General features: G+C 33.9%; 1 protein-coding gene across 1 annotated transcript in view; it reads right to left on the bottom strand.

Moving 5' to 3' along the window:
* The window catches only part of LOC128888576 (putative fatty acyl-CoA reductase CG5065), a 35,716-nt gene extending 31,572 nt beyond the window's left edge, over positions 1 to 4,144 (bottom strand). Inside the window, exon 1 of the mRNA XM_054145564.1 lies at positions 3,939 to 4,144. Within this exon, the coding sequence (XP_054001539.1) occupies positions 3,939 to 4,133 (195 nt within the window). The 5' untranslated portion in view covers positions 4,134 to 4,144. The remainder of the gene's footprint in view (positions 1 to 3,938) is intronic.
* Between the last annotated feature and the right edge of the window lie 5,432 nt (positions 4,145 to 9,576).

Raw genomic sequence — 9,576 nt, 5'->3', positions numbered from 1 at the left:
AATATAACATAATATAACATAATATAATATAATATAATATAATATAACATAATATAACATAATATAATATAATATAATATAATATAATATCGAAGTTTTATAATTACCATTCTGTTTTTAAATTCCATGCAAGAAGCAACAAAAGCATCGATATTTTCTCGTAACAGAAACATTGGCTTTCTATTAAGCATGAAAATAGAGAAAGGAAGCTCTTCAAAGTAATTAGCTCTAGTCCCTCCGATAAGTATTACATCCGTCATTGTCGATTTCCATCAAATTTACATCGTTTACGCCGGAACTTTCAGTGATTAGGACATTCCTTTGGCATGATTCCAGGAAAGTTACTTGTAGTCAGCAATGTCACGCTTGTTTTTACGACTACTGTAAAGTACGAATCTAAAAATACTTTCGAAACGCACGGAGCAATTCAATGGTAATTCGCGATGCAATCCCACGAGGATCAGCCAGGTATATATTTTATTTTATCAACGTCCCTAACGAACGTCGGCATCGGGGCTTCCCCCATCCGAGATGCTAAATATAAACATGTGTGTGGATGTTGACGCAATATAAGTCTTTTCGTCAATCGTTGTTAACATGAACCAGCTCTTCAGGTTTGGGAACTACGAGGAACTACTTTCAGCTAATTACTAGAACTAGTCGAACGAGCATTATGGAAGCGAACAAAGGAATAGAAACAGTGGAAACAGGTGCTGAAAACTCTAAGGCAGTGGTTTCCAAACTTTTTGAAAGGCGCCCTCCGTAGAATTGAATTGAAAGTGTTGAACAATTTTTCCCTATACATGTACGTGTTGGTCGATTTTAGTTTCCGAGATATTTGCAAAAATGTTCAGTAATATTAGACTATACGTAGCTGCTTAAGGCTCGCGCAACAGTCCGTTATTTCTTGTTTATTGTTTTGGAAAACACAGTAAAGTCAATAAACTCGTTCCGAAAGTTTGTAAGGCCTAGGTCGCCGCGTAGCAGACTGAGCGCGCGCTAATCGGGCGCTGTGATTGGTCGGTGTTTTTCGTTAATAATTCAAAAACAAAGTCACATCCGACATTGTTGCACAGGAAATTGTTGTTCAGAATCGTCTCAGCTGTCCCCCATTTCCGACTCCTACGCGAGTATTGGGACACTCTGTATATAGCGTGTTCGTATATGTAAATGTATGATCGTATGCTAATAACTTTTTTATAAAAAAACGTCCGACGACTAAAACCTCTTGAGTGTTACTCAGGAGGATACCCTTGGCAATATATGCCAAGGTCAAGGTCATCGAAGCTGCCTCCCCTAAACGTAAGGTTTACCAATGTGAAAGGTTTCATCGCGATCGGTTAATTACTTGACGAGTTACATCTAAGAATAGAAATTTTGCAATAACAATGCCTATAAACATTTAAAAAATTCATAAATGTTTGCAAATTCGAACAGCATGAAATCAGCTGTCATTAAATGTGGAAAGTTCCATCTCGATTAGTAAATTCCTCGCCGAATTACACCATATAATAGCAATTTTGCAATAACAATAGTTATAAACAATAAAAAAGTTCATATGTGTTTGCAAATGTGATCATCGCGAAAACCTGTCCGGCAGCAAAATGTAAGGGTTTCATTGATTCCATCGATTTCAGGCCAAGCATATGTGAAATAGTACGCTTTTTGCGATAAAAAGTTATATAAAGTAGTAAAAAATAAAATAAGACCAAATGTCTTGTTATGGTACCAAGTGGCAGTGATGCTCTACCAGATGCAAGAAGTTTCAATTCGAGTGCTCTATCCGTTTCGGAGTAAGAAGAAGAACATTTTTTTTTTTTTAAACAGGTAAAAAATGAGAAATCGCAAAATGTCTTGATAACGGGACCACCGGGAAGACATACTCTACAAGATGTAATAGATTACATTCCGATTGAAAAACATTGTAATCGGAATACATACATTAACAAAAAAAAAAAAAAAAGAGGATAGAAAATGCACATGTCGAATTGAGTAATCTCTTCCTTTTCGAAGTCGGATAAAAATGACCTAAGGTGAATCGTTATACGACCTTAAACCTGTCTGCTTATTTGTGAACTACAAGGTGATCCGCTCGCTAGTAGGTACAATAGACCAGCCCTAGCCAACACGCGGCCCGCCGGGTGATTTTATATTTCTATTAAAACTTTCGTTTCTCGTTGTATATGTGCAAAAGATATTAAATACATAAAAATTTGCGGGTATAATTTCCTTCTAAATAATCCGAATTGTATCGTGTCTGGTACCATTATCATCGAGATAACATAAGGAATCGATTGGTAATACATCCGTTAAGATCCGATAAGAAATACGGAAAATGATGGTCGACCTTCTTTGGGTCTAGTTTGCTACGTCCTTTTTATGATACCATTGTTGCCCGGCAGCGGACTAACATGTGTACTCGGAAAAGCTTGAAACCATTCGAGTTGCCCGGTTCTTTCGGGCCGCTTGGTTTTTTCGGACCGCTCGGTTCTATTCGGATAGCTTGAAAAATTCATGTTACTTGGTTTCTTTCGGGTAGCTTGAATCTTTCAAGCTACTCGGTTGGTTTAAGTACTCGACTCGGCTCGTGACTTCGAGTCGAGTGCAACTCGGCTTGATTTTTTCGGGTACTTGAATAGCCCTACTGCAATAGACAGCCACAACAATAGACGACCGTCATTGTAGACTTTATGACGGCGACCCTCGCAACGAAAGCGGCTGTATAGGTGAAAATATGTGTGCTGAGGACGTTTCTGCTCGGTACACGCATTTTCACCTACAATGGGTGTAGAATGTATTCGTACACCGATCAATTTCCCAAAAAACTTTTGTGTGAAATTGTAGTTTCTTAACTTCTTTTTTTGTAATCAATGATATTTTACATATTCTCGGAACTCTCCAAGATAGATATAGTCCAAACAACATTTACTAGTTAATATAATTTGTGAAATTAATAAAAAAATGCGAAAAGTGGGTAAAAGTATAGAAGCAATAAGTATTTGGACGATTCTTATGACGAACCATTTACAGTAGAGTTTGTGATGTAAACACATTAGTTTATTGCTCCGTACGAATTGGAAAACATCTAATTTCCAGTAAAGTACTTTTAAAAAAGATTCTAATAGAGGAATTGAAGAAAATCCCACTTCGAATAACTAATAATTTAGTTAATTTAACGCTTAGAAGAGTTACAATAATTATAAAATCAAAAGGAGAGCCCACGAAGGAAGTATTGTATACTTACAAATTAATGTAAATTTCTTTTTTTTAATCAAGTGTTAAAAATTAGACAGTTGTGCGAATACTTATTGCTTCAATATTTCTATCGATTAATTGTTTTTTTCTTGCTAATTTCGCAACTTACATAAATAGCTATTTCTTTTTGTAATCTATCTATTCTAATGATTTCCGAAAATATATAGAATGTCATTGTTTATAAAAAATAAGTTAATAAATTACAATTTTACACAAAAGTTTTTTTGGAAATTGATCGGTGTACGAATACTTTCTACACCCACTGTATACAGCCGCATTCGCTGGAGAGGTCACCGTCATAAAGTCTACAATGACGGTCAACTATTGTTGTGGTTGTCGATTGTGTCTACTAGAGACGGGATCACCCTGTACTTTGTGACATAAACAAGAAGGGTCTAAGAACCTTCTTCTTACCGAAGCAATGGCCTCGAAACAATTAAACTTCTCTCGCCATTATGAGAGGAAATAATTATCCAAATAACAATCGATTTCGATTCAACAAGTGTTGGAAATTAATAAATTCATGACTTCACACGAAACACCCACGCAATGATAACACAATGTTATAATTTATCTCGACATCTGAGGATTTCTTTGTTCCACCGAATTAAACTAAAAAGCCAGAGTGAGTCACAGTGTCTCCAAACTGGACCAAACATCTCTATCATCGGTACGGGACTCACCTGTATCATAAGTTGCAGCCTAGTCTGCGGATCCATATCTTTCTTCTTCCTGACCAACACGAAAACATTGCTAAGGCTCTGACAGCTAAGCAGCAGCTTGTATATCAGCACCTTTCCCATGAATCCAGTGCCGCCGGTGATGAAAATATTTCGGCCGTGAAACCATTCTGATATAGACGGAGTATCCGATCCCATTTCCGTGAAACCTGCGCGAGAAAAGGAAGGAGATTAGCAACATGCACGCCAAGTCATTGGAGCTCGACGTTTGTTCTTTGTCTGGCGAAACACTGGTAAGGTATTCCTCGAATGGAAAACGTGGAGAAATCGAAAGAATTCTATTCAATTTTCTATCATTCATATATATTATACTATATATCTTTGTATATCAATTAAAAGACTATTTTTATTTGTAATTAATTTCATCCTTGTTTCAAAATCCTCTGTCTAAATATTATAAAATTATATAATATAACATATAACTTCTATAACCATTCTGTTTTTAAATTCATTGAATGAAAATAACGATTACGAATCCTTTGCACGACTTCCAGGATTCTTTGTTCCGGCAATGACTTTTAAATTGTTTGACGTAAAACGACTGACGAACACTGAAAACCAGGAACTGAATAGTTGAATGCTAAAGATGACATTACAGAAACGATTGCGTAACAACACTTTTCGGTACATGTCGAGTATTATTTGAACGTAGAAGGTGAAACTACATGATTGTCATGAAACGAATAATAAAATCTGAGAGTGCATTAACTATGAGTACAGAATAAGTGAAGATGAAGATTTCATTAAACTCTTCTTTTATTAAACAAGATAGAGAGAAGATTATCGAATCTTTTTTCGTATTAAATTTAATTTCCTCCAAGATTTATTTAGAACACTTTTTAGAATTCTTGCAAGTAACGAACAGAATATACAAATTGAAATCTGAATTATAAATTATAATTTTTCCCGACGAACAAATCACACTCTGAGGTAAACATACTGGGAATTTGTATTCGTCATTCGTTTGACGAATGATTGCCACAAAACGGTGTGCCACTTTGGTATCGTTTCCCACGAAAAATTTTAAGGTAACATGACAGTGAAAATGAATTCTTTCGGCGTATGGTTGCTGAACCATAATTCGTTTTAATGCATTAATTGTTAGCTTAAGGGGGTCATCCCGTATTACGGCCGTTTTTTTTTTAAGGTTTTTTCGGAATTTTGTATAGCGAAATGAAAAAACACAGAGCTTCCAAATTTTTACTATATATTTATTCAAGCCTTTAACTGTAACTTTGAATTTTTTTAAGCAAAAATAGAATGTGGACCACGAGATATATCGCTCGTATGGCACCCATATAAAAAAAAGATAAGTGAACGGCGTCCATGATTCCGGCAGTCTGGCTAATCTGAAATAAAAAAAACAAATTGCATGTTAATCTGTAGGTAGATGGCTATCGCTCGAACTAGGATTTTTGAAAAATATTCAACCGTTATTTTTTTTCACAAAGAATAGTCACAAAAGATCATGAAATTTTTGGGTCTTGATGTTTAAAAGCATATCAAAAATTGAACTTTCAAGATTTTTAAAAAATCCTAGTTCGGCGATAGCCATCCATCTACAGATTAACTCATTGGGGCACGGTGGGATTAAAAGTGTCCCACCTTTTTGATGATCCGTAATGCATGGTGGGACATTTTTAATCCAACCTCGAAATTTTGCAATAACTGCATGTGTATAGATGTGATACCTTTATTAATAAAAATATAACACTTTTGTTTGATTTAAAACGCAATAAAATTCCTGTGCAACATGGGTCTATTTTATGACCTGAATTCCTGTGCCGCGAAGAGTTAATATGCAATTTGTTTTTTTTATTTCAGACTAGCCAGTCTGCCAGAATCATGGACGCCGTCCACCTACCTTTTTTTTTACAAGGGTGACATACGAGCGATAAATCTCGTGGTCCACATCCTATTTTTGCTTAACAAAATTCAAAGTTACAGTTAAAGGCTTGAATAAATGTATAATAAAAATTTGGAAGCTCTGTGTTTTTTCATTTCGCTATAAAAAGTTCCGAAAAAACGTTAAAAGAAGCGGCCGGCACACGGGATGACCTCCTTATCTATCCAAGAATACACTGACAAAATTTTAAAGCGAAATTCGCATTCGTTTCAATTTTATGAGCATAAAACCAAGCACTCTTTGGGTACAGGGTACAGGCTTGAGCGCACAGCAAGTAAGGCGTAGCACTACTTCAGGTAGTGATCGCTTTACAGCAAAGTCTCCTTAAATGCACAAGCTCGAGACTGAACTTGTGCGTTTATCGTAGAGTTCGTATATTTTCTGATGTTTGCAGATGAGCTTCAAACGTAGAAAAGGACAGCGAATAAAGAAGAGGACGAAGCGAGAACACCAGGGCATGTCGATGAGTTTGGTCGTTGACGCGTAAAAACGCGTTTTTCTCAAAATGACTTGATTCACATTTGCGAGAAGTCTAATTCAAAAGTAATGAACCGATCACTATGAAAATTGATAGTACGATTCTTTACGAAATGCCAGAATGTATGAACCAACTTTTAAGATGATATCATGATTTTAAGGGTGTTTTTTTTTAGCATAATTAGTGAAAAAAATTGTGAAAATTCAAGTAAATTTTTCAAAAACCTGTAAAATTTTTTATTTTTATTATTCTTACTTGCGTTGAGGTTCATATTCTTAGAAAATAAGTTATTAATATAAAATGAAAACGATATTTCCTTATGTTAGACTCATCCTACGCTAAATCGATCATTTCGTTTCTTAAATGTCTCCAATTCTGGACAAAATGGGATATGATAGTTTACGTCAATATAGGGGTAAGTTACATAATCTTTTTAATTAGTTTGAAATCGTTATGAGAATCTAAGGTTTTGAATTTTCTAATTCCTGCTTATTTTCATGTAAATGAGTTATAGGTTTGAATTTTTATCTTTAGAACTGTTCATCCTATTGATCTACTTTTTTTTTTTATTTGGGAAGGATTACTATTTCCGAATATATTTTTATTCGGTTGACAACTAATTTTAGCAATATAAGAATAAAAATAAGTTATTAATGTAAAATTAAAACCTCTTTGATTTCTAATGAAAACTGGAATGACAACACGTCCCGCAATTGGAGAACTTTAATTATGACCTCCAGCGGACATCAGTGCGTAACGCTAGTTTTGGCTGAAATTATTCAAAAGAATTCACAAAGGTTGTTTGAAATACGAATAAAATGATGTAAAAATTTGATTGAAGTCTAATTAATTTTTCGCACCAAAAGAAAAATCCTAATAAATCAGTGAAAATGAGCCTCCTAATGTGGTTTCCCCTCTTAACCGCTTAAGGACCACGCCCGAGTATATACTCGGGCAAACTTTACCTGCAGAAAAGACCACTCCTGAATACAGGGTGTTCCACGCAATTGTTTCAAGTCATAACTCCGTTATTATTGCGTTTACGAAAAAATGCCAAAGGAGAAAGATAAATGGTTCGAAGAGCACTCCATCTACAGGTCTTTACATTTTTTTTAGACGCAGCAGTGTATATGCAATTAACAATTGCATCATTCCTTTAAATAGAAATGCACAGATCGATTCTTCTGTTCATTCTACGTAAAAAATCATTAAGGTACCATGGCACAAAAATTATTAGATCTCGAAATATTTTCAAAAAATGTCATTATTGAAGATGATGCTCAAACGTTTCATGACTAGTAAGGTAAACACTCATGTAAAGGTAAACACCCTTTCGACATTGTTATCATATCAGAAACTGATTTGTACGATTAAGCATTTTATCATTCAGTAGCAATTGACGTATCGTAACTCGAGTACGAAAACTAAGAATTTGAAAAAGTGTAACTGTATTTCACTAACAGTGAGAAACGAGATATGTACGACACTTTTGTGTTGTATGATGCAGATAATTTAAAGGCAGTTATGCAAACATTAAAAAAAACCTTATCAGAAATGTTTAAAATGTAATGGAGAAACGTTTGAGCATCTATATATATATATATATATATATATAATAATATATATAATATAATATATATATATTCAGTAAATAAAGTTCGCTAATAAAAAAAATGTGTTATTTTTTTGCATTTTTTAATTTTGTAATGATTACTGAAGGGGTCAAAGGACTTTTCCAAATATAATTCAATTTTCATAACTTGCTACGTACAGACGATCAAAATAATCCGCATACGCCCTTCTGGCATTATCATCAGAGATAGGTAAGACTGTTATTTAGATAGAATTTCCAAATAATTAATCAAAAATAAACAATTTTCTTTATCTATTACTCGTTAACTTTTTAAATAATTGCTGTGTTCGAACATATATAATCTTATTTTGTATGATCAAGTTTTCCTCCTGAAGGATGCTCTACTTGTTTCTATAATTTTACAAGTAAATTACTCAGACAAAGAACGGAAGAGAAATAAATTTAGTACACAAACTTTTATTGTCACTTATTAATTCAATAGTGGAAAGGTTATATGAAAATTCACAATGAATAACTAAACATTTAACTTTTCAACTGTATTAATCGTTATTTGTTTCGATGAACATTTACCTATTTCCGATCATCATGTGCAGGGAGAATCATAGTGAATTATTTATTCAAGTAAGTTATTAGGTAGGCGTATGTAGACTTTTGTGAGTGATTGATGCGCGCACTTATGAAATCACTCTAAACATCAGTATTACGTAAATTAGTGCTCTCGAAGCTGAAACTGATGAATACTTTGGGGTTTCCCTACTCCCCTATGCAACGACTGACCGCGATATTAATGCATACATCGCATTTGTGTACTTACGTATGTTAATATACAAAGATTGATACCGTTTCGATGACTAAACATGTTTTGAAAAATATCATACAGTCGAAGATTAATTAATTTTTGTAAATTTCATTGAGACGATGGTATTCTTAAATTACTGTTTATTTAAAAATTAAAATGAAAATATTATTCATGTATTATTCACTTTGGGATAATAAATCATTCTTGTTCAATAATCAATTGACCGTAATTATTTATCAGACATTTTGTAATTTAAAGTTAATTATATTATACACATGTATACAAATTATAAGATTTGCACAACTTGAAACGGTCAACCAAACCGTAAATGTCCCGACGTGTGACCGACTTTGACATTGTTCATGATACGCGCTATTGAAAATTAAATCATAAGACAAAGGGTTAATTTGGTAATTGTACCTTAGCTATATTACCTATACATGTGTACAAATCATAGAACGTCCGTGATTTGCACAAGTTCAAACGCTCAACTAAACCATGAATGTCCTGACGTGTGACCGACCTTGTTATTGTTTATAGAACGCGCTATTGTAAATTAAATCGTAAGGCAAAGGGTTAAGTAGATGTATATATACTTTCGTCCGAGATTCCCACGCGCACTTGTAAGATTATTCCAAACGTCAGTAATATGTAAATTACACTAGTTGAAAGCCAAAATGTAAATTCAATCCCTTAACTTTTTCTTATGTATTTTGGGCTGCTAAATTCGAAAATCATAATGAACAATTTTTCTATGGATAGGCTTTCTTTATATGAATTTTTGAATTTTTTTTCGATTTTTTT

Source organism: Hylaeus anthracinus, unplaced genomic scaffold (genome assembly GCF_026225885.1).
Source record: "Hylaeus anthracinus isolate JK02 unplaced genomic scaffold, UHH_iyHylAnth1.0_haploid 11994, whole genome shotgun sequence".
In the NCBI taxonomy this organism is placed as follows: Eukaryota; Metazoa; Arthropoda; class Insecta; order Hymenoptera; family Colletidae; genus Hylaeus; species Hylaeus anthracinus.
The sequence above is the reverse complement of the archived record's forward strand: the minus strand, read 5'-3'. Positions and strand labels throughout refer to the sequence as shown.